The sequence below is a fragment of the Pogona vitticeps genome, chromosome 4 (genome assembly GCF_051106095.1).
Source record: "Pogona vitticeps strain Pit_001003342236 chromosome 4, PviZW2.1, whole genome shotgun sequence".
Lineage (NCBI taxonomy): Eukaryota > Metazoa > Chordata > Lepidosauria > Squamata > Agamidae > Pogona > Pogona vitticeps.
This window is the reverse complement of record NC_135786.1, coordinates 57,892,951-57,917,369: the sequence shown is the minus strand read 5'-3', so window position 1 is coordinate 57,917,369 and position 24,419 is coordinate 57,892,951. Positions and strand designations below refer to the sequence as shown.

Sequence of the window (24,419 nt, the reverse complement as noted above, 5' to 3'; positions counted from 1 at the left end):
AGGGGAGCTCTGATCTAATTCAATTGTTGAGCTTTTGGAGTACTCTTTTGTCAAACACACCAGGAAGGGACAGAGGATGTTTCTACATTCCTTGCACTGCTCTCCCACTATGCTGTACATGGGGAGTAGCTGGAAACTATAGGCCCAAAGAGCAGCAGAAGCCATATTTTTACTGGTGAAGTCTGCATAACAACCTATGGATCCAGATGTTTGCTAAAACAAACACTCATCACATCCATCTTGCTGTTTCCCACAGTACTGAGCCAGATATCCCTGGGGAGCTGAAGAGTTTCAACAGTTTGAACAGACCACTATCTGTTATTGTTGCTTTCTAGCAAATGGTATGCAGCGACATACTGCCTCCGTGGATAGAGACTCTATAAGCATGCTACATTCTGCTGTCCTTTAGATATGTTGCAATAAGCAGCTGGAGATGAGACTATTTAAACTCTGATATCCTGTGGCATGGAACCAAGTGATACTTTGCATCCCAAGAACCTCTTCTACTGACCTAACCTATAGTTTCCAGATCCATAAGCTGTTGCACTGGGCTTCCTCCTGTCCTCCCCTCCCACTTTAACAGCCATCTAACACATAGCCACTTAGCAGGTAGACAGATGTATTGGCATATATCCATTGTTACACTGAACAGAGCAAAGACTTATCCTTTGCTGACCCAGAGTACAACATTACATCTAACTGGGTCACATTGCAGGAGGGTAAATTTTGGCTGAACATTAGCAGAAACTTCTTAACTATGAGTGTAGGCTGAAAATGGCACCAGCTGTTGAGGGGGTGGGGGAAACAATGCATTGGAGGTCTCAATTAGAATCAAGAGCCATCTTCTGAAATTTCCTTCAAGGAGGAAATGGGACAGAACCGATAGTGAACAAGAGCACTACAACTCTAATTCTATGGCACAGTGGGAAGGCAGGCTTCACAGAGGCACACACACCTCTGGCTGCAGAGAAATGGGAATTCTTTCCTCAAAAGCTTGTTCCCAATAATTCAAACCCCTTCAGAAAAGAACAGCCAGCCGATCAAGCTCAGGAACATGCATGAACTGTACAAAGGGTCACTGTCACCCAGAACTGAGCCAAAGTTCAGAACAGGCAAGTGGCTATACAGGAAGGCCTGTCAGAAACATTGTGGAAAATATGGACACTCCAGCTAGAGGTGTGCAACTCTATAAAACATGGGACTACTCAGCACATTTGGAATTCTACTTCCATGTCTCTTAAGCAGATGAAACATCTCCCAGCATTGAGATAAACTGGCAAACTTTGCCTGATAATTTTCCCTATTGTGACCCAGCGTTAAAGCCAAAGGAGACAGACCTGTTGAAGAGACATGGCAAATATACCACCAGGGCTCTGCAAGGAGGAGTGAGGAAATGCTTCTTCTCATACTCTTTTATTCTCTTTCCCACTCCATCACACCCACACCAAGCAGGTTCATATGTAACATTATACCTTGCAGGTTAGTAATCGAGTGCAAACCTTCTTGGTTTCTGGGTTCACCACCCCACACTGTCTGTTTAAATCGCATTCTTTCCCTGCAGGGACAAACACAGAATTAGATGCAAAAGGAAAAGCTAACTTCAACACACACAGTCCCATCACTCATTCTGGTGCCAGATTACATGTCTTTCCTCCCTGTGTTTCAGCTTCTATTCTATTCTTTGAGTCAAGTCTTTCTTTAAAATGCCTCTGTTTTTAAAAAAATTCCAACTCTTACTGGCAGGTCAGCAGAGGCAATGTTGAAAACAGTTTTGCACAACTTATCAAAATTTGCACAACATTTATTTTCTTGCTGCATTTTGCTTCATGTTGAGGCAGCCTCCACTTATGCAGCACTGTTTCTGGGCAACACTGCAGATCTGAAGGGCACTCTTCTCATTCAGATCTGGAACTGTGGCCAAAATAGTGAGATCCAGTGTGACACAGAGGCTGGAATGTGAGTGGGAGTTCACAGATCTACCTTCAAGTTCCCAATGAGCTACAAAAGTCACTGTGACTCTCAGTCTGTTCTACTTCACAGGGTTGTTGTGAACAGCATGTTGGGAAGTGAAGAACCAGGAACACCAACCTGTTCTCATTGCAGGAAAGGCACAATATAAGTGTGACAATTGATTAAATAAATGAATAATAAATATATTGTGTTGATAAGTAAAATCTTTTGCGATTGGAAACAAAAAGAACATGCAAGAAAGGCCTTTCTAATGCCCACCCACCACAACCCTGCTTAAGCAAACTTGAAGGTTTGAACAGCCCTTATGAACCCACTTCCCTCTTGAACATCCCACACAAAGCATAATTGTAAAAAAGTATCATGCAATCTTTTTAGACCAGCGGGGCGGCTGGGTGGAAGCAGCTCTACTACACAGTGTCTGCCTGCTCCTTTTCAGTGCACAACTCTGATGAATGGCCAGTCAGTCACACAGAAGGGTGCTTTGGTGCATACCTTCAATTCCTAATACGGCCTCTTTTCTTTTACAAAATGAGCAAGCAGAGAAATACACTTGGGATGATACTATGAAGTTGTAAGCTGGAATCTTCTCCTGCTCAGTTCTCTTCTACCTTTCAAGAAGTACAGAGTTACACAGGGTCTCCATCCAATCTTGCTTAGCACAAACAGGAGATCAACGCAAAGAGTGTCCCAGTACAGAGTCAAGGAATGTTAAATTTCATGTGATCAATGAAAAAGACAACAGTGCTAGGAAAAGTTGAAGGCAGCAGGAAAAAAGGAAGACCGAACATGAGATGGATTGACTCCGTAAAGGAAGCAACAGGCCTGAGTCTGACAGCGCTAAACAGGGCTGTTGAGGACAGGAGGTTTTGGAGTTTACTCATTCATAAGGTCATCATATGTCAGACAACACATAACTACAGCATGCCTAGACACCCAAACTCCTAATTGGCAAATACTGTAAAACAATGCTGTGTGAAGAAATATTACCAGCCTTTACTCTTATAGTTCCAATAGCTTGAAAGACCCCTTTATGGAATGGATCAGAACAGCAGGTCCCTAGAGCCTTGCCTACTGGCCCCAGAACCACCACGTACAAGGACATAGAATAAGAAAAATGGGACTCACGGGGCATCTTCTTCAGAGTTTTCACAGCACCCAGCTCTTTCTCACTCAAAGTGGGAGCATTCTCCAGTTTCCTGCTGAAGCCATCAGCAGGCATGGTGGAACTGCCGCCTCCTTTGGATGATGTTGCGGGTTCTTTTGGTGGTACGACAGTGGAGGGCTTCCCCGGGTTCTCTTTTGAGCTGGCAGAAGACTGTCTGGGGACAGTAGAATCAGGAGGTTTGGGGGGCACCTTGACTCCCTCTCCATCTGACTTTGGGAGGCTGGGAATCTTCTCAAGGTTCACGACAGGCACAAACAAGCTGCAGGGGAATAACATTTTATGTCAAAACAGGTGCAAGAATTCTTGATCTCCCACTTCGCTTGGCCAAAGTTATTCTCTTGTCTTTCCATTGAATCAGATTTTATTTTATCTGAATTCCTGGGAAAAGCACCTGGAGGCCTTGTAAAAGCCAACAGTACAGCTGGCGTTCCAACTCAAACACCCCTGAGCAGCTGTGTGTGAAAAGTTGCTTTCTGCTTTGTAGTAACAGTGTCAACAAGGAACACAAAAGAAGATTAGACTGCCACTCCAAGTATCTGAATGCTGTACCCCGAAGTCACCTAACCATAAAGGAATCAAAGAGGATATAAAGGAGAAAGAAAAAAAGACATGAATATCAATTCCTACATGTGATGCAATAGGAATCTAGAAAACATGGGAGGGATGAATGGCCAAATCTCACATGCATTTTCAGTATCACACCTAACAGTTCCCAGTTCAGCTTCATCGTCAACAAAAAGACAGAGATGGAAGAAAAATAAATCTTGGAGCACCACGAGTCCATTTTCCACAAGCACACCAGTAAGTATGAGCCATCAGTAGCCAAAGGATGTCTGCCATGATTACAAAGTATGTCTTCATGAAACTCTAGAAATTCCTGCAGTTACCTTAGTAAAAGATTCTAATCTCAAAATTAAATAAATGTGTATATTTTATTCTTGCATCTTCTCTTTTACAATTTGGAGTGCTGATGAGGCTACAGGAAGAGGCAAATCCCTCTCCCCATCAAAACCACACCACAATGGGATCTGGCAGAATACATCGAAAGCCAATGCTCTTTTCTTTTTCAAAATTGCACTTAAAAATAATTTCATAACAATGAGATTCATCCAGATCCACCCATAGCAATTAGGATGATGAAAAACATCCATACACACACTCCACATAGTTCTCTGAACATCTAAAGGTAAATATAGAACTTATTTTTTCTATTCTGAAGGAAAAAAAGGGAAAATAAAGGATATATGTAATCCCCTGAGCTGTGTACAACTTTCCAGGTTTTCCGGGGGGGGGGGAGGGTTGAACTGCAATAGGTTGCACCCGTGCCTCAAAAGGGGTTGTTTTCTTTCTACCACTCCATTGGAGGGAGCAGAGTTGAGGTGCTCCTTTTTCCTAGTCTAAGAAGGGTTGCTTGAGTTGTTCTCTCCAGTCCAGTTCAGAAACATTCCTTACCAACAAAGCAACCTCTCTTACCAGAGGTTGTCCTTTGGCATCTTATCTGTCCTCTCTGTCATGTGCTGGGCTTGACTGAAGGAGCTCTGGTTTTTTTCCCGCCAAGACTTGGTGGATCCATGACCCCCACTGCCGAGGAATCGTCCATTGACTGCATGGAACTTCTGTAAATTTGAAGAGGACTGCACCCGGCCATAGAGTTTGTTGAGAGGTCCATGTCGTCTCTCTAAGTAGGGGTTAAAGACACAATTAACCAAGGAGCTTGCAAGTGACTAGCCACTGCAAAGAACTTGTAAGATAGTCCTTGTACTGCAATTTGCAGGAAATAGACTTTGAGTCCAGTACTGGGCGGTTCCAACAGCAACCCAGTAACCAGGAATACCTTTTATTTAAGTAAACATGTTATTATACCACCAGCATTTGTCATTCTGCATTGGTATACTTGCTGTTCCCAACTGTTCTCCAAAACCCCATCCTCCTTTACCAGCCATTAACAAAAGACGGCAAAACAAAATTTTGAAAGATCTACAGAGGTTTAAAAACATAGTGAGCAACATCAAAGTGCTACCTGGTTTGGCCTGTTGACCCCAATCTTCCTTGCAAATCTAAAGACAACATGCCCAAGTCAAAAGATTAAATGCAGACCCACCTTATTTCTGCATTTTACTTTAATGAATAATCTGGGATGTCTTTAGATCTGTTTTCTGACAGGTAGCTGTGTTAGTTTATGTTTGTCTGAAGAAGTAGACCACACTGAAATAAATCTGTTAACCTTAAACCAATACTTCCTCCTTCTGCCATTTTATATCTTGTGCTCTTTCTTTTAAAAATGGTTTATAGTCTGCTTAGGTTTTAAATACCATATTTTAGATACTCACCCACCCCCACCAAAAAAAAGACACCCAAGATTTCAGGAATCCTTTCTTCTAATCAAACTGGCACCCCATTCTTCTGTCTCCATCGGAAATTGCTTGATGAGAGTTAGTAGCAGGATCCAGAATAGGTTGTGTTATTCACTAAGTCTTCAGGCATTCTCCAATTTATCAAGCCATGTACTGTTTGAGCTAACACTTTCTTCAGCCCATTGTAGCACCAGGTCGTATTGTGAGGACACCCTCCAAGACCTGTCATAAACAGTTTTATCCAAAAACAAGAACTACTCTCTCACACACACAATTGTTCTCTCCTACAAAATAGAGAGGATATAACCTATCCAGAGCCAATCAACCAGGACACAGGCCTTAAGTCCAGAGGGGCAATCAGAAACACTGGGAATCACTTTACTCTCAGCAGTTGCCACCAGCAACATATGTGTGTCGCTATTCTACTCCTCAAGACCTGATTCACAAGACCTCAGAGGAAATCAACAACAACAACAAAAAACCCCAGAAATATTTCTCACTCTTCTTTTTTCTGCAATAGTATGTAAAATAATGTGCATAGGATTCCCATTCAGGCAAGAACCAGTACCAGATGTGCTTTGCCTCAGCCAGATTGCAGTATCATGTACCTTCAAAGTGTAGTCATGAAGAAATGACATCAGCTTATGCACCTGCTCACACCTCACTGCCAACCCCTCCCCCCAACAAAATGCAACTCTATCCCATCTTGACTTTTGGTCTCTTTTGCTTTCTGCTCAGCTACCTCTTTTGTTGACAGTTATGGATGGACAATACCACCAAAATCATGATTTCCTCTGAAGGCACAAAGCCGTAGGAAAAGGTTTAGAAGTAGATAAAGGAGATTTCCTACATTAGATTTCCCTGGCTGCATGTCTGCACATGCATGAGGAAAAGACTATCTCAGAACGGTCCACATGGCAAGAAGTATAGTAGAGATACTGAGGTTGCATGTGTGTTCATCGATACCAGCAATGTTCACCCTAAATGTTTATGGTTCTTAGCCAGAAGTCTTTGATGTCTTTTAACAAGAGCAACAGTCTTCAGCCTGACACCTTACAGATCTGTCATTATACAACTTCCATCCTCCCCCATCCAGCATGGCTGCTGCATTTGCTATGAATCTATATCTCTCGCTCTCCCCCCCCCCAGCTTATTTTTAAAAAGAGATTCAAACCAGTTTACAGTTACATAGAAGAAATGCAATTAAAACATATACATCATACCAAATTGAAAACACAGTTTAAAAACACTCCAGCCAGACACCAAACTAAATAACCCCTTTCACAGCAAGTTGCCAGCTTATCCTCCCTCAATAGGGAATTTCAGGGAGGGCAGAGTTTGCAGTCCATAACATGTATTTAAAGCTCCAGATTGAAGATGGGAAAACTACAGAAATGTCAACTCAGAAATTCCTGACACGTAAATTAGCTGGTTTACCACAGAATTAGGAGGTTCCATTAAGATGCAGTTTGTTGCAGTTCACATATCTCACCATTCAGATGTGCATGACTCTGCCCATTTACCAACTGCCTCCCTATATTCATTCTCAAAACACCACTAACAAAACATACCTATTGAAATGATACTAACATGACCAAAATTTGTCATTCGCCTCACAGGCTACTGTCTTCCCATGAATTTAACCAAAGCTTGGTTCCCTTTTTTGATCATAACTCCCGGAATTTGGGATTCTGAGAGCAGAACTATCCCATGGTCTGAGTTTTCTTATTCACAAAGAAGTGGTTTAAGGCAGGAAGACCTTTCCCCGATTTTTCAGGAGAAGACCAAGACAAGGGCCTTTCACACAGAGGCTGCCTGAGGTGGGAGCAAGCAGCCCTACCCACAGCTCTCCCTGAGAGGCCACAGACATTCAATTGGCATGTTGGCTGCCTAGCTTACCGCAGTGCTTCTGAAAGGCTTGAGGTTTGACCACTTGGCCACAATGGTTACACACCACCAGGTAGAACTCATCATGAGCAGGGCAGTGACCAAAGATAGACATGTCTGAAAGGACAAGAGATGCGAGTGATGAGAGTGTGCCCCTGGAGGAGCCCTGTATAACTCTGTCAGTTCTTCACGTCAATCAAACCCATTTGTGCTGACCAAGACAAAAAGAAAGGCACAACCTCTGTTGGCAGTGAGTTGTATAAGGAGAGGAAATGGACTAGGGAGCTAAGAAGTCCATGTTGCACTTCTGCCATGTCTAGTGGGTGGCATGGAACATGTGTCACACTTTCAGCCTGTTTTGTAAATGCAAAACAACAGTACTTCCAAGCCGCCTGCCTTAAAGGTCAAGGAAGTCATGTTTACTAAAGTGTCTCGTTCACTTGCTCATACAAGGAGTTTCCAGAGAGAGGCCTTTCCTGGCAATGTTACCCACCTATGAATCCAGAAAAATTAGTTGTTGGACTACAACTCCCAGAAATCTCCAGCTCTTAGCCATGTTGGCTGAAGGATTCAGGGAGTAATGCAAAAAAGTAACTCTTCTGAGTTCTGTACTGAGTCAAGATTAGTGGTTAATCTAGCCAGATGCTCTCTATTCTGTTGGCCATCCGACCACAAATGCTCAGCTTGGACATGTTATTCTTAGGACTACAACACCCAGAATCCCTCTGCCAATGTAGCCAGTCACAATATGGGGCATTCTGGAAGCTGCAGCCCTCCGCCCCACAATGCCCAAGATCTAGAAGTGCCGGGGATAAAATCCAGGCCTTTACACATTTAAAACATAGGTTCTATTATCTAGCTCAGGGGAGAACTTTGATACGAGCTGGGAAACCAGACGGTTGGCAATCCAACAACAGATATTTGGATGCTAATGTGTGCATGATTATTTTGACACACAACAAGCATCAAAACTTACCTTCCAAAATGGATGCCTTGTTTAGCAAAGTTAGTCTCTGAGGATTATAGCTTCCCACAACCAACACAGTGGTTCTGAAACAGCCTATTCCTCTCAGGCCCAAGACAAACAAAAAGATGCCTGACCCACTGGCTATGGTTTTGGGTGGCGGGCTATTAAGACACTGCTATAAACTCTATAAACTTTGACATCAAGCAGCTCCACCTCCCAGTACAGCTTGGGGGGGGGATGGCAGAAAATGAAAACAAAGGGCCACAGACAGACTGGGAAGTAATGAAAAGACCTAGGCCAAAAGGGCAGGGAGGGCAGAGGAAAGCAGCCAAAGAGCATGGAGTGATGATACTCAACTAACAACAGAAAGCCTGAGGGCTTGACTTCTTTGGATTGAGAGAAAAAAGGAGGGCAGAAGGAAGAGCAGAAGCTCCTCTGAAAACTCTGATCTAGAAGTTCAGCAAGAAGAACGGGCAGCAGTTCACATTTCCAAGAGCTCTGCTATAGAGAAACAGAAGGGGGTCTTTATGATGGGTTTAGAAAGGGAATGGCTCAATTTAGGAAAATGACAGGTGAACATACAAAAATCCACAAGACATTATTATAGAAGTCAACACTTCTTTTCTGCCAATACATGTTCCCCACCACCATCACCACCACTTCTACCCCATCTAAAAATGGCACATCCCTCAGGAAGACAACACACAAGAGCAGATTCTTCCAATATCTCATTTGAGTACGCCAAATGATTACACAAAGTATATTTTCCTAACTATTAACATTGAGAAATTAGAATGTGGAGAAGTATCTGCAAGGTATATTAGACTACAATGTCTATGGGCCTCAATTGCCTACTAACTCAGGCTGTTGTAGTCCTACTTGTCTGGTGAGCCCTAGGTTGGAGAAGGGTGGAATGGAAGTTTATTCTTTCTGGCAAAATTTCTTCAGGGAATTACACTCAGTAACATTCACTTGGGATGACCTGATGAACACATTTTGTTGCTGGCTTTGCATGATTGATACTGAAGATCAGGAAAGAATGCCTACAATGGAAAAGAGGCAGTAACATTTTGGGCTCCCCTTTGCAGCTTGAGACATTTGCCCAAGTCATTTGGAGCCATCTTTCTGCAAGCCTGTTTCACACCAAGTCTTGGTTTCCTTCTGGAGAGATACATCATCATCTAGATCAATGGTTCTTAACCTTTGTTACTCAGATGTTTTTGAACTGCAACTCCCCAGAAACCCCAGTCAGGACAGCTGGTGGTGAAGGCTTCTGGGAGTTGCAGTCCAAAACTCCTGAGTAACCCAAGGTTAAGAACCAGTGATCTAGATCATATAGAATAATCAAAAGGACAGCCTTTGTGCAGGATATGGTGGGAAGTCAAAGGCTCTGATCAGAAACCTTCCGTTTTCGTACAATTAAAACTATGCTGACAGAATCATAACAGGAGTATTTCCCAAACAAAAAAAGTGAGTGCATATAAGGAATCATAGCTTTGATTAACCTGAAGCTCTTTCTAAATCCTGGCAATGAATCATCTGGTTTGTGGAAGGGTTCTAAAAGACCATGTCAGGACTCAAAACAAAACTCACAATTCTATTTATGCTCTACGGAAAATACAATTTATTCAAAATTAAGTTTGGCAGTGTGTTGTTGCAAATGTGACTTCCTGATTCTAATTCAGAATCCCTGCCCATCACTATACTGTTGCAATTGTATTATATTTTAAACAACTTACAGTTTATGATGGCTTTTAAGTGTTGTTAGTGTAATGAAAAGATGAGAAGAGTGGGATACATATAAGCTTTTTATTTGTGCATAGATAAATGAATAAAATAAATTATAGGAGTCTTCTTCCACTAGACCCCCAAGACATGGTCAAGGCCTAAAACCTATGAACCCACCTTTCAGAAAGGGCAGAAGAGAAACCGTGAGAATGCCACTACCAAATGAACAATGCTAGCCACTGCTACCATCCACAGTGTAGCAGAACTGAGAATGTCTCTGTTAAATCACAGAAACACAATTTCTGTGTTGGTCCTACATAGTCAAACTCTTCTTTTCCTGGCTCATCTAACAACCAGAGAGACTATAGCTGGCCACAGACTGCACTAAGATAGTCACTCTTTTCACTATGGACACCTCACTACTGCACTATTAAAAAAATCGAAGTGCTTTCTTTAGCAGAAATGACAAGTCTGTATGGGCTGAGTGAAGGATCACCTGCTGTGTGAGAATGCTGGGGCTACCACTCCAGATAGGCAGACACAATAGTGTCCCAGCTGCCCTTTTCTCTGGGCCCCTGCCCCCCCCCCCCGCCAAAGCATTCACAAATGCAGAACAGCCCGTTCAGAGCAAGAGACTCTACAGCTCAAGTCAGACCATATGGCTCAGTCTGTTCTTACCTTCTTTGATAAGGGTCATTGCATCCAGCTTCTTGCTCCCATTCCGACTGTTTTCTTCAAGTTCAGCTCCTGGTAGATAAAAACAAAACAAAAGTTGCCATCAGCAACACTTTGGGGATCATTCACCAAAACTAATTAGAACCTATCACATCCAGATGTCTTTAGATCCACTTTCCCCCTTACTGTGTGATTTTAAGTGTGCGTACTTAGATGTAATTCATGCTGGGTGCCTAACAGGACTCACAACAGAGTGAACATGATCAGAGTTATAGCCTTAAAGTACTTACAGTGTCCTGCAAGGAATTTAGCCACTGAATATTATATTGCAGGGCTGGGAGTTGTGTAGTCTTCCAAATGCTAGGGAACTACAACTCCCACCATCTTTTACTAGTGCTATGGAGAAACACATATTCCCCAGTCCTGTTCTAGCAAGTTCGCAATCTCACCTTCTCCATATCTGCCATGTACTGCTAGGCCAATTACGTTGTTACACAGAGTTCAATAGGTTGATCTGTAAGACATAGTGTGGCAAGACAATGGCACCCGAAACGCCACAGACCAGGCTTTTCTTTTTCCAACCCTTCAAACTCTTGAAAAGTGCCTTCCGCTTACATGGGATTGATCTCATTATGATGATAATTATTACATTTGTATCCTACTCTTCCTCCACATGAGCTTGCGAGGTGATTATGTGGAAGTTGCCCTATTTTTATCTTCAGAACAATCCTCTGAAAATGGTTGGGCTAAGTGTGTGACTTGCCCAAGGTCATCCAGCAAGCTTCACAGAAATGGGGGGGGGGGGGGGAGAGAGAGAGATGACAATCGTTCTTCTCCTAGGACTAATATGGCAGTTCTTAAAGTTGCCAGGAGAACAGGAATCCCTACAAATCAACCTCCATTAAATATGGCAGATGTACCAGAGCTTCTAAAAACATACAGTAGTGGCTTCTCTAAATCTCAGACGCCACTGCTTGCTGTTTCAGCAGAATTGTCCTGCCAATCTGTATCAATCAAGAGGTGGCTGGAAGACAATGACAGGCATAGAGCACCATCCATGGACTGCTTTGCAAATTACAGAGATGTGGCCACAGGGTAGAAATGTGGCTCTCTGGCTCTCTCTCAAGTCCTGTCGAGAGTAAGCACTTCAAAACGCTTATTTTTCATTTCAAAGGAAAGCATTCAAATTGCACAGTCCACCAGAATTCTGTATGCGCATGTGTGCACACGCACACTCAAGAGAATACACTTGCATGGTAAAGGATAAGAGGACACATTCTCCATCTCTCTCTCTTTCTTCTGCTACCTTTTGCATACGTTATCTCTACTCTGCTAGTCAGGAATGCAAACACAGAAACACTGAGATGGACTTTAAAATGAAAGACCCAAATTCTAAGTTAAACAGAATCCACTGTATTTCAGCTGCTGAAACCAAACACTTGCTGATGCCAAATTATCACTCGTGTCATGATCTAAACTAGAATAGCTTGTCCTGGAAACACGTTAATATTTATAAGCTTTTCATTACAGCAGGAGTATTTTCTTATTATGCTGCTAGTACAGGCGAGAATAATACGGCTTGTAACTTAATCCCAACATGTACATAAGAAATCAAACACATGGGTTTCAGAACTAATCCTTTCCTTAACTCTTTCCACCTGGGCATCACTTTCCATCATGTAATACCCACCAGCCTCTGGGACAGTAGGTCAAATGCTACAAATGGAGGGAAACAAGGCAAAAGCAGCCACTCGGACTCAAAATTAACAGTGTGAGCAAGTAACAGAGCTGCTTCTCAAAGTCCTGACTCCCCTGCCTTAACCATGGCACAATATTCCACTTGCATCTAATCAAATGCACACCACATGGTGCCCTCCCGAAGACAAGATATACCTGTTAGAAAACATCAACTGATTCACCATCAAGACACAAAGCAAAAATCCAAAATCGTTTACATCTTTATTTTTGCTCTGACATCCAAAAAAGAATCATTGATTTCTCAAAAATGTAACAGGAAGGGACGATCCACCCACCTACCTAGATTCCCACACTGAAACCTGTCAGGGACAAAGTAGGGGCGAAAGGTGAAATCCAAGCAAGCTTTCCTCCCTTATGGGATCATTCATTTCATATCTATAGGCAAGAAATAAATGAAATGGTCCATTTAAGACTGCAATGGAAGCGGTTTCCAAAGGAAAATGTACAACCTGCTTCAAAATCCCTGGAAACACCCCCCCCCCCCAGCATTATTATGCAAACTCTGCTGGAGCTGGAAGTAGATCAGGAAACATACCAAGCGCAAACTATATCAAGCGCAAAGGGAAGAGAATGGAGGGGGAAGGGAGAAACTCAATATAAAAAGCATCACCGGGGACAGCTCCGCTGAGTCTCGCCGCCCCTTCTGGAGTCTGTTGTCAGGCTGCACTTGAGAAAGTCAAACATTCTAGGGAGGTGCTCCTGAACAATTTCTGGCATTACAAGGGCAAAGGCTTCACTGGGCCAATACTTTCACCCACCCTCTCCATACACAGACACCACCATCCCCTTGGAAAGAGAGGGCAAACACAGCAAGGCACAAAACAGAACTGAGCAGAAAAACCATGGAGAGGTTGGATCTGGATATAAAGGAGGAAGATTCACTATTCTGAAGCGGAGGGGGATTGGAAATTCTAGTGGATGGGAAATTTAGTGGCCAGGTCAGCAGCAGTGCAAAGTCAGCTTTAGTATGGCGAGGGGGGGGGGGGAGAAGAAGAAGGTGCAAGGAACACAAAGCAGATGAATGGGCGGGACCCATTTTAGTGGCCTAGGAAAAGATCTAAACAGAAATGGAACAACTTGAAGAAAAGGAAATCCAGACATACAACACAGTTGGTCGAACAGCACCCAATATAGACTGCTGGTGATATTTTAAAGGCAGTGGCTGAGATTTGATGTGATTTAAAGATCAAGAAAAATAGGGGAACAGAGGTTGTTAAGAGTTCAAAGGCCAATTGTAAAAATTTGCAGGGAGAGAGAAAGAACATGATCATCCAGAAGATGTCATGATATCCAGAGTATCAGAAAATCAAGAAAGCCTGTGGTATCATAATGGCCTCTTAATTTTCTGCACAGCTTTTAACAAAACTAGAAAAAAAGTAATATATACAAGTGAAAAGGAAGAACTCGCCAATGAAAAAAAGGCAGACAATAAGAACTCAAGGATCACAGGTCAAACCGAGAGCTCTGGGATCCTAAATTGGAGGATAATGATAGTGACAATAATATAAGGGATTTCAGAGATAAGAGTGGCTCCAAAAATAGAAGACATTAAAAAGTCTATGGAACGTTCTGAATATGGCTTAATAAACCATACTTAGGAGGAAAGGGATCAACATAAGGTCGAGAGTCACAATCACACGGGAACTGACGTATACGTGGAATTCACTGGAAAAAAAGGATCCTGACAGGTTTCATGAAAGTCCCAGTATGCACCCTGGTTCGACCAGGGATGGAAGAGAGCATCCAATCAGGGACATGGGAGATTCCAGGGAATCTGGTTTTAGTAGCAGGAGGAAACACACATCAGGCTAGAAACTCGGCGGCGCTAGGACCCGGCGGCTCCTTTGTTTGGGGCGGGCGGAGGAAGGGAGGGATTGAGGGAGGAAGCGCGGCGGCGGCAGCAGAAACGGCGACGGAGTGTTCCCTGCTTTCCCTAGCCGCCTCCCGCCGTCTACGGGTTAACGAGCGGGTCAGGCGCGCTCACCTGTCTCGGCAGCAGGCGGCCCAGCTCTCTCCACCCAGGCACTCCAGCTCTGCCCCGCGAAATCATCGAGACTCGGCAGCCGCCGATCCACAGCAGCCATTGCTGCTGCTGCTACCGCCGCCGCGCGTCCACGCACCGCCATCACCGCACGAGAACGCGCAAGCCCTCCCCGCTGGTGGCGAGCTGGTGCGCAGGCGCGGCGCACGCCATGCACCTCGGGAAACGTAGTCTTCAGATCTCGTGGCGCCTTTGCTCTGCGCACGTAAAAGAGCAGCCGCGGGCGCGAGAGCGGTTCGCTGGAACCGTTACACGTACTTGTCTTCCCTCCCCCACACGTACTCCTGATTTAACCTCCTCCGTCTCTACAACGAATCTTAGTCGCGAGAAAGAACAGCTCAAGAATCCTGACGGAGTAGTAGAGTGAAGAATCGTGCAGGCTCTAGCATTTTCCTCAGCAGACAGCGAAATGCCTCCATCGTGTGAAAGCAGCCGTCCTTGCTGCTGGAGTTGCTCCCACGCCGCCCAACAACTGATTTATAGAGGTATACTGCCTCTAAGCATGGATGCTCCGTTTATAGATGATGGCCACTAGTTGTCTCTGCTATCATTTTTACAACCGCTGAAACATACAACGTACCTGTTCTGTCAGAGATCCCTTTCAGTGTGGCGCAGTTCCTTCAGTTGATCTGAATATACAGCGGACAGATTTTATTTCATGACCAACAAGTCTAACCATGTAATCACCAGGTGTAGTTACAGTGTGGAATTAGGACTGTGGAGACCTGGTTTCAAACTACGTAGTAGGGCTAGGGAATGCCTCTGTAAATTGCTTGGAATAATAATTACAATCATGTGCGATCAAGTCCGTTTTGATTTCATGGTGACCCTTTTCAGAGTTTTCCAGGTAAGAGAAGTGGTTTCCCATTCCCTTCTTCAGGGGACGTCCTAGGACTGTGCAGCTGACTGTGCAGCTTGCCCAAGGCCGCACAGGCTGGTTCCTCTCCCTGGAGGCCCAGTGAGGAATTGAACTCTCAGCCTCTGGTCAGACCTAACTCACTGAGCTATCCAGCCAGTTGCTTTGAAGAAAGGCAACATAAATGTCATAAATACAAATAAAGAGGGGAAAGAAAATCGTCTTCACTTCCTCCTATTTGTGGGCACTACACCAGCCAAGGTCCTTCAGCCAGCATGACCAGTGCTTTTTTTCAGACTCTGAAATGCTTCCCAATACAGCATTGTTAAACAAAGTGTTGCCAACCATTCAAGATTCCATCCTCACCCACCTCATACAATGTAGAAATACACTATAAGGTTACTTTTGGCTGGGAATAGCAGCACACAGAAATGGGGTATATGCTGTAATGGACAAGTTGGGATAAAATTTAGCCCACACACTAGGTGAGTAACTTGCAACCAAATTAAAATTATTTTGAGCAACACCAGGTGTGGGCATCTGAAGCCCACACCTTTGACTTGAGTCTGCAGCTCCATTTTGAATCTTAGGGTACAACTACATGGGCATTTGTCCCGCAGTTTATTCCTGGATGGATGGATGGTATGGTTTGCTGCTTTTGCTATTGGACACACAAAGTAAGTGTGAGTGTGAGCCTATCGTCAGAGAGTTCCTACCCACACCTTTTTGGTTCCCTGTCAGGGGCTACTCCTTTTTAGGTGCAGGGAGGATAGCTTCATTTTAATTAATGTCCAGCAGATGCAGTGGCTGGGATTGAACCAAAACAGAGTTGCTGCTTTCAGTTTCCCATTATCATTAAGTGGCTTAAACAGACAGCTTGCCACTTAATGATACTAGGAATTTTAAAACTTATTTTACTTCTATGTGTAGGGTAAGAGGGAGGAAGCAAAGGTTCAGATTTTCAAAAAAAAATCTATTGAGGCAATACTTGTGCACTGTACCTTTTTAAAAATGAAAATGAAAGCTGCTGCTTGAAAGGAGGAACCAAGAAGGGGATTTTTTTTGTTTGCTTCTTTTCTTTTCTTTAAAGGGAAGTAGGCCAACTAGGATCACTTGAGATGCATATCCCATTTGGATACAATTGCACCAAATGGCATACCATTCTACACAACCTTAAGTGATCGTATTTAGTCCACTCCAATTGACCATCTAGAGAGCCCTTACGTTCAGCAAAGGAACCTGGTACAGTAGCTATATCTATCTAATTTTTGGAATGTTTGTGTTTTCCTGACACCCAGCCTGATGAAGACCTGTATGGGGTCAAAACTTAGTTTACGATTGGACTTTTTTAGTAGTCTAGTAAAGGTATCACCCACTCACTTTTTAATCCTTCCATTTTTTTTGTATTTTTTAGTTCCTTCACATGTGCCCTTCAGAAATTTATAGTCTTTTTTTGATTCCTTGGCTGCAGTCTCCATTTGCATTGATGATTGAAGCAAGGTATACTGTATAACATTTCTATTTCATTTTTTGTGTGTGTGTGCAGTGTTAATACAGTATTATGTAGTTCTTCCTCTTCTTGATATATAGGCATTCTTCCTCTTCTTGATATTTAATTGCAGTCCTGATTTTGGATTTTCTTCTTTCATTAGGAATCATTTTAAGTCATCGTTGCTTTCTGCTAGTAATATGGTTTCATTTATGTATCCTAAATTACTGGTGTTTCTTCTAACAGTTTTCACTCTTCCTTCTGTATCTAATCCAGTTTTCCCAATGCTATATTCTACATATAACTGAACAAATAGAAAGCTTGAACACTCCCTTGTCTGACACCTTTTCCTTTCCATATTGTTCTTCATAATCTTCTGAATAAGGAGGAATATGGAGAAGATATCAGAAGGAAATTTGAACTAAGATTAATAGAGGAATATCTTATTTGCTCAGAATAAAATAATAATAAGATGGAAACAATGTGCAGAGCAGCTATACCAAAGAAATATAAAGATGGGAGATTAATTGTATAGCCTGTAATTTTAGAATATGAACCAAAAGCTGATCAAACTAACTGAAAGAAATAAATCAACAGGAATAGAATGGATACCAGTAATAGTGTACAGTTTAAAGCTACAGAAACTGAATATGTCAAAATCCTAACAGAAATATGCTCCCCTTCCCTCCAAAAGGGGGGGGGGGACAAACAGTGGTGTACAGACTGGAAGCAGTGACTAAAAGCAGGCAATGTAGTTATGCCACATAAATCCACTGGTGTCATCAGCCATGGTCATATTTTGGTAATTAAAAGTTTCCTATCCTCCACCTCCAAGGTTCCTAAGCTCCCTTGGGTACTGGGGAAGCCTTGGAGACAGTAGACAGAGGCAACTTTTAAGACTCCATCCTATGCCCCCCCCAAGGCTTCCCTAGGAATAAACGCCTAGGGATGTGGTGGTGCTGCGGGTTAAACCGCAGAAGCCTCTGTACTGCAAGATCAGAAGACCTGCAGTTGTAAGACCAAATCCATGCGACGGAGTGAGCTCCTTTCGCTTGTCCCAGCTCCCACCAACCTAGCAGTGTGAAAGTATGCAAATGCAAGTAGATAAATAGGTACCACCACAGTGGGAAGGTAACAGCACTGCATGTCTAGTCGTGCTGGCCACGTGACCATGGAAGATTGTCTTCGAACAAACACTAGCTCTATGGGTTGGAAATGGAGATGAGCACCGCCCCCTAGAGCCCGACATGACTGGACAAATTGTCAAGGGGAACCTTTACCTTAAGGGAGCCTAGGAAGGTTTTTTTCGGAGGGGGAAATAAACTTTTAATCAACAAAATATGGCTGCAGTTGATTTTGTCATCAGACTTAGCGTAACTTTACATTACTGCATTTCAGCCACTGATTATACATTCTAATCCCAAAGAAAGGAGATGCAAAAGACTGCAGTAACTGTAGAACCACTGCATTAATATCGCATGCAAGTAAAGTGATCCTTGAGATTTTACGTACGGTTAAAAAAAAGTACCCTACATGGAGCAAAAAATGCTAGATGTTCAAGCTAGATTTTTTAAAAAAGAATATCATATTGGATATCATATTGCATATCATATTGCAAATACATTTTAGGAATCGGGGTGAGTAAAATAATGTTAAAAGAAAATCAGTTTGTGCTTTATAGAGTACAGTAAAGCCTTTGACAGGGCAGATCATGAAAAGGTAGCAGTTTATAAGAAATGGGTGTGCCACAACTTTTTATAGTTCCGATGTGCAACATGTACTCTGAACAAGAGGCTACTTTGAGGGCTAATATGAAGGAAAATTTGTTTGCAATAGGCAAATCTGTCTCAGAAATAAGTGTTTTATTTCCCTACCAATGTAGCATAAATAGTAGTGTTGGACTGGAACTCAGGAGCTTTGGGTTAAAATCCACACTTGGCCATGGAAACTCATGGGCTGAAATCTTGTTGCATACGGTAAGTTATGCCTGTGGAAATTAAAGATTGGGGCGGGGGCAATTTTCAGTAATTCAGAACTTCCTACTAGAATCATGTGGCTTTTCCAACTTCTGTATAACCTTTTCTATCACATGGGAGGTGTGGGTAGAAGGAGGAGGTCTTTAATTATCTAAATTCTTCTCTTCTAGCAATGTCATCTGCCAGCAGTAATTTTCTATAAATATTTCTTCTGTCCACCCCATGGCTCCACACAATTAAATAGATTACGTACATAGCCATCAGAAAGGCTGTGGGACAAAAGTAGGAATTTTTAATTACCAAAAATTGCTGCCTGCTAGCGGAAAGTGAGGAGGAATTAAAGAACCTCTTAATGAAGGTGAAAGAGGAGAGCGCAAATATGGTCTGAAGCTGAGCATCAAAAAAACGAAGATCATGGCCACTGGTCCCATCACCTCCTGGCAAATAGAAGGGGAAGATATGGAGGCAGTGACAGATTTTACCTTCTTGGGTTCCAGATGGTGACAACAGCCATGAAATTAAAAGATGCCTGCTTCTTGGGAGGAAAGTGATGACAAACCTAGACAGCATCTTAAAAAGCAGAGACATCAGCTTGCCAACAACGGTCCGCATAGTCAAAGCCATGGTTTTTCCATTAGCAATGTATGAAAGTGAGAGCTGGATCATAAAGAAGGCTGACCACTGAAGAACTGATGCTTTTGAATTGTGGTGCTGGAGGAGACTCTTGAGAGTCCCCTGGACTGCAAAGAGAACAAACCTATCCATTTTGAAGCAAATCAACCCTGAGTGCTCTCTGGAAGAAAAGATCCTGAAGCTGAGGCTCCAATACTTTGGCCATCTCATGAGAAGAGAAGACTCCCTGGAAAAGACCCTGATGTTGGGAAAGTGTGAAGGCAAGAGGAGAAGGGGCGACAGAAGATGAGATGGATGGACACTGTCCTCAAAGCTACCAACATGAATTTGACCAAACTCTGGGAAGCAGTGGAAGACAGGAGGGCCTGGTGTGCTCTGGTCCGTGGGGTCACAAAGAGTCGGACACAACTTAACGACTAAACAACAAAAGTAACTTCATTATACATCAACAAGTATTTCAGCCCCTGGAAAAGTAGCATTGACAAAACCACTCCTTACGTATTTCATATCCCTTTGAAATGCTACTAAGCTTGCCACACGTTGAAATTGTCTGTTAGTACACAGCACCCACACCTGTTCAATTTGAGTGCAGAACATATCGTATTGAAAACTGGGTTAGACTGAAATAAAGAAGGAATGAAAATTGGTAGAAACATCAATAATTTAAAATATGCACATTGCTATCAAAGCAAGCAGCAAAATCATAATGGCTAACAGAGTACACATTCCCCTTTGGAAAGAAATCAGATCCATACTTATTTTAGAAAAATAAGATTTGTTTGTATTTATTAGATAAATACACTGAGGCACAAAAAATAGGAATTTTAGTTCTGGCTAGATAAGATGAAGGTATAGAGAATCAAGGCTGCCTCTTCACGTCTGAAGAATGAAGACAAGATGTTTCCGATGTCTCCTCCCAAAAGAAGTGAAGAATGAAATGTTAAAAGGAATTAAGATCTGCAACCCTAACATATTAGTCTAGGCCTAAGGAAGGTTAGAGCAGGTATATGACATCTAGGAAATTTGGGGAGGTCCTTCTCTTCATCCCTATTCATTCCCATGCAAAAACATGCATCTTCAGTGTTTAGCTTGATTTGCAGCCAGTCACCATCAACAGTGATGACACTGTATTACTAGCAGAAAGTAGCAGTGACTTGGAATGCACACTGAAGAAAGTTAAATAATATGCAAAAGCAGGATTAGAGTTGAATCTTAAGAAGATAAAAATAAGCACTGCAGAGGAATTACAGAAATTTAATGATAAAAAATACAAAATTGAAGTTGTGAAAATTCTGTACCTTCAATTTAAATGGAGACTGAAATCAGAAGACTGAGACTTGGCTGGGCAGCTATGAAGCAACTGGAAAAGATCCTTAAGAGCAAGGATGTGTTGCTGGAGACCATACTATGGTATTCCCATCTACCATATATGGATGTGAAAGTTAGGCAATGAAGAAAACTGGGAGGGTTGGATAATTCATTTGAAATGTGGTGCTGGAGAAATGGTTTATAAATACCACGGACTGCCAGAAAGATCAATAATTAGTTCTAGATGAAATAAAGTCTGACGTCTCACTAGAAGATAAATTGACTAAAACAGAGAATATCATCCTTTGGACAGATCACAAGAAGACTTTTTTTGCTGGAAAAGGCGACTGGTAGAAACATAGAAGGCAGTATGAAAAGAGGAAAACCTACCATGAGATAAATCGACTCAATAAAAAGGAAACTACAGCCTTTAGTTCGCAAGACCTGAACAGGGATATTTAAGATAAGACCTTCTGGAGGTTATTAATTCATCGGGTCACAAGCTGAGTAGGCCCATTTGAATCAATGGAACTTACGGAGCAGTTGACTCACCAAATCCCCACTGATTTAATGGGCCTATTGTAGTTCCTTTTTGTGCTAAGGAACAAGATTATTACCCATATCATCTATAATCGAATGCTATCCCTTCCTCCAATAAAAGCAACACAAAGCATTTCCTGCTGTTGGTGCTACATGACGCATGGTTGTGCAAAAGTCAGTGCATCTGACAGAGCAGCTCACAATAGAACTGGTGATTGCTGTGGATAAGATAAACAGTAACAACCCCAGATCAAGGCCCTTACTAACACCCCAGCCATATGTACATTTCCTTTAAAGTCTTGTGCATTTAAAATACATCTTCAGAATCAGTTATATGGAGTTGCAGCTTGAATGTCTGCCAAACAAGGTGCAAGAGAGCTGGAAGGAATCACTGTTCTTCCTCACTCTACAGCTGGAGCAGAGAAACAGCCCAGACATTCTGTTCCTGAGAGTGTTCCTGAGATCCAGCATGGTCTGGATCTTTCACCAGGTGAGGGAAAGTTCCCTTGGGTTTGGCAAGAATTGCAAGCTGGGGAGCCCTGTGCAGCCCTGAAAGGTTTTCTGCTACACCTGAACACCCCCCCTTCTCCACATGTAGATCAATATCTTTGTGTGCCAGCCAGCATCCCCCTGTCCAGCCTGCACAATGAATTCATCCATCATTTTGCTCTTTTCCTAATGAATATTTTCTCCCTTGTAAGAGCTGTTGCTAAAGTCTCTGAACAGCAATATTTCTCCTTCAAGATGTCACTCTGCTTAGCAGGCTGTGGTAGAGTTTAATAACAGGGTCTGTTTCTACATCTGCTCATAGAAATCTCCCAAACCTGCCCTTCCTGTACCCCCCTTCTGTGCCCTTGGCAACAGAGGTACAGTAACTGAAACCAATAGCAACAAAAACAGTAATGATATATACACCCTTAGAATACTGTGTGTTGTTAAGAAGGCACTGGATCTAGATAGTCTTCAATTCAATGTGAAATATGCAGAATCACATTATACAGGAGCTGGAATTGTTTACATCCCCTGGCTATTTTTTCAAGGATTCAAAACTGTTTGGGATCCTCATCATCTGGTCTTATTAAGAATGCATTTTTCTGTGTTTTGTGTTATACCATGGATTTCAAAAGATGACGCTGGTCAGAATAGAGTCTTAATTTAATTTGTCTGCAGAAGCTGAACTTCACCTGGAAGAAAATAAGAAGAGCCTTGCTCCTTATCTAGTCCAACATCCTGTTCCCCCAGGGGCCAACCAGATGCCTGTGGAAAAGCTCACAATATGCATAGTATGATTTCATTAACACCCTTCCCTTTGTGTGTGACCAGCACCTGTAGCATACAGAGGCTTCTAAAACAGCTGTGTGAGGGAAGGTTACTTGAGTTGCTTTAGGACACACTTTATTAATCAAGCACACATCATCAGCATCAACAAAAACAACAAATTGTTGAAAACTAATTCCCATACAAATCTACACTGTAAGTAGTTAAGTCTGATGTTCTGTGTACAGTTACCCCCTTGATACCAAAACCACAAATTCAGAAATGTTAAAACATTTGGGGCTTATCTGTTTTTGTTTTAAGATCACAAAAATATATAAAAAGATTATGTGATCATCTTTGTAGTTGTCAGTCTACCCACTTCCTGTTTCTCGTGCTATTTTTTAACAATTCTCCTGTTATAAGATGGCACAAAATTGTGGCATGTTCTAAAGCCAGAAATAGAAACACAAATGAAAACAGAACAAAGAATAACAAATAATAAAAATTAATGTCAAGGTTTCCTTAAGCACTGATCCCTTGCCAAGCTTAGGGTGGCAGTAATGCTCCAAATATTCTGAACAAGGCCATGTCAGCTTGCTCCCTTCTTGAGGCAAGGGCAACATCTTCAGAGAGCACATTCATGAATAGAAGGAGAGAAAGCATGTTGTCCTCTTCACTCTGGCAATTATATAAACAAAACCTTATATTGTCTTGCTATTTATTAGCAAGCACCTTACAGAATCAAAGGTGACATAAAATACCTGTAGTTCTTATGGGCTTGTGATAATAGTCCAGGCATACTAGTACCAGCTCTTCTATAGGCTTAAAAACTCTTTTATTTATTTTACTATAAACAAACTACAAAAGTTCAAGCTCTTTATGTTAATTATAATGAATGCTTAGGGTGAATGGTTCTATTTTCCAGGTTAACTGTTAACATTAATCAAAAGATTAATGCGTACATTTAATATAATCATCATCTTTAACATAAGCTCCATATACAAACATAAAAATAAAGCTGAATAAATCTACCAAATCAGTTAAAATTTCAAATACAGTACAAACAGGAAGCTTTCCCATTTTCTGCACAGTTTCAGTATCCTGAAACCTCTTGGGAATAGCAAACTACATTTATTTTCTAGTTGGAGAAACAAATTATCTTCTAGTAGGCATTTATTGGATTAAACTCACATGTAAGTTGTTTGATTTGTGAATAATATTTACAATTATCCCATACTTTTGACTTTTTTCAAATGTCATTTGATAGTTTTTATCCAATTACTTTGCATAAACCCTACATATGCTTTGTCTCTGGCTCATATTCTTAAAACTGTTACATAGTTTGTATTATCAATTTAGTCTTCTATGAGAATAAAACAAACAAAAGTCTTCTCCCTCCAACAGCAGTGCTACTTCAAAGCAGGGTTGTTTGTTAAAATCAATATGGGAATCAGACGAGGGAAACATGGGTATAAGGCCCAGCTGAATTGTAAATGCCGCTGAATGGCTTCTAATATGACCAAAAGTAAGAATAAAGTTGATCCAGTATACTTCACAGGCCTCTTCAAGGCCTGTGTTCTCTGTAACTTCCCATTTCCACTGATGCAGTTGGAACCACCAAATCAGAATTAGCATGGGTAGGGCAAATTTCCAGATTTATCTGGGAAACAGCAGAGATGTTTTAAAAATGCAGTAGGATGCACCAATATGAAGCATGTTCCCTGGATCCTGGTAATATTGTATGATACATGTTTATGCTACAAGCAATAGAACCTGGCATCTATAGCACCATCTCTCAACTGCACGAGTTGAAA

The 24,419-nt window shown here is 42.1% G+C and overlaps 1 protein-coding gene across 2 annotated transcripts in view; it reads right to left on the bottom strand.

Annotated features, from left to right (window-relative positions):
* The window catches only part of ATXN7L2 (ataxin 7 like 2), a 28,609-nt gene extending 13,954 nt beyond the window's left edge, over window positions 1-14,655 (bottom strand). Inside the window, exons 1-6 of one of the 2 annotated variants that reach the window (XM_020805310.3) lie at window positions 14,490-14,655; window positions 10,751-10,819; window positions 7,390-7,494; window positions 4,610-4,814; window positions 3,097-3,395; window positions 1,473-1,555 (exon numbers count right to left, since the gene is read on the bottom strand). In XM_020805310.3, the coding sequence (XP_020660969.3) occupies window positions 1,473-1,555; window positions 3,097-3,395; window positions 4,610-4,814; window positions 7,390-7,494; window positions 10,751-10,819; window positions 14,490-14,631 (903 nt within the window). In that variant the 5' untranslated portion in view covers window positions 14,632-14,655. The remainder of the gene's footprint in view (window positions 1-1,472; window positions 1,556-3,096; window positions 3,396-4,609; window positions 4,815-7,389; window positions 7,495-10,750; window positions 10,820-14,489) is intronic. The other variant, XM_020805311.3, reaches the window with a different exon arrangement.
* Window positions 14,656-24,419: the final 9,764 nt, after the last annotated feature.